Here is a 1,453-nt window from a genome sequence, read left to right as displayed (position 1 = left end):
TTTTATGGCTCCAAGGTGGAGGAAGACCCTAAAGGTTTCATAGATAAGGTGTATAAGGTGCTTGCCATCATGGGTTTGACTATGGTAGAGAAGGCGGAGTTAGCCACCTATCAATTGAGGGATATAGCTCAAATTTAGTATGAACAGTGGAAATATAATAGGCCATTAGGAACGGGTCCAATAGAGTGGGAAGGGTTCAAAGAAGCATTTCTAGATAGGTTCTTTCCCCTAGAATTGAGGGAACGGAAGATGCAAGAATTCATCAACCTTCGTCAAGGAGGTATGAGTGTAAAGAAGTATGCTCTTAGGTTCACCCAACTATCCAAGTATGCCCCAACTCTAGTGGCGGACTCAAGGGCTAGAATGAATAAGTTTGTGATGGGAGTGTCCGAATTAGTAGAGAATGAATGTCATTCGGTAATGCTTATCCCTAGTATGAACATTTCAAGTCTTATGGTTCATGCCGAACAAATTGAAAAGCAAAATCTAAAGAAGATGAATAGGGGGGTTAAGAGGGCTAGGACCAATGATGTGAACTTTCTTAATGCTAAGTCCGATGGACAATACAGGCCTAGGACTAAACAAAGGTACTCCGGCCAAGATTCTTCCAAACCTACTTGCTCCAAGTGTGGGAGGATTCATTATGGTAAGTGCCTAGCCGGCACGGATTGTTGTTGTGGGTACGGAAAGGATGGTCACAAAGTGAGGGATTGCCCGGTTCTTAAGGCTAAGGGAAGGGAGGATAAGAAAGTTGCCTCTAGTGATCCGTATGAGGGTACTCATAAGAACAATAGGTTTTATGCTCACCAATCTAGAGAAGATCAAGAGTGATCTCCTCATGTCCCTTCCGGTATGTGCTTCTTTCATGTTTTAGAAAATTTCCTGATTTCTTGTATTTTGTGACTTGTTATGTTGGACTTGATGTTGTCCTTGCTATGATTGATGTTTGGAGAAGTTGTGTACGCTTGCTCCCAAGGGGGGAGATAGTGTGCCTAATTAGCATTTTGAGTATTTATATATTGCCATGATTTCCTATTGTGAATATTCATGAAAATGCTTAGGTCTTGTTAGTAATGACTAACATGCATTCTTTTCCCTCTTGTTGTAACAGTTTTGAGTGGAGTTGCTTATAACTTCAATCAGAGTATGTTGAGCTTGGTTAGTGGAGAAGGTAGTTCCACCTATGAATATGATTAGTTATGAGAATTTCATGCATAAATGGTTTGTTAGATGTAGTCCCTACTTCCTTTAGTTGCATTGAGCACGTTTAGTTGAGATTGAAGTTTCCATGTCTTGTTTTGTGCATTTAGAGATAGTGCATGCATAATGGCCTGCTAGTCTTGAGTCGTTCCTATAAGAAGTGTTTAGAAATATCATTCCAGGAGGAATGTTCCCAAGCGGGATATATTGTAACACCCGGAAAAATAATAGACTAAACTAGAGCCAAGAGCTA

The 1,453-nt window shown here is 40.5% G+C and overlaps 1 protein-coding gene across 1 annotated transcript; it reads left to right on the top strand.

Annotated features, from left to right (window-relative positions):
• The first annotated feature begins 249 nt into the window (after positions 1-249).
• LOC125855904 (uncharacterized) lies at positions 250-831 on the top strand. The gene has a single exon (XM_049535556.1). The coding sequence runs from the start codon at positions 250-252 to the stop codon at positions 829-831; it is 582 nt and encodes a 193-aa protein (XP_049391513.1).
• The last annotated feature ends 622 nt before the right edge of the window (positions 832-1,453 follow it).

Source organism: Solanum stenotomum, chromosome 2 (genome assembly GCF_019186545.1).
Source record: "Solanum stenotomum isolate F172 chromosome 2, ASM1918654v1, whole genome shotgun sequence".
NCBI lineage: Eukaryota > Viridiplantae > Streptophyta > Magnoliopsida > Solanales > Solanaceae > Solanum > Solanum stenotomum.
The sequence above is the reverse complement of the archived record's forward strand: the minus strand, read 5'-3'. Positions and strand labels throughout refer to the sequence as shown.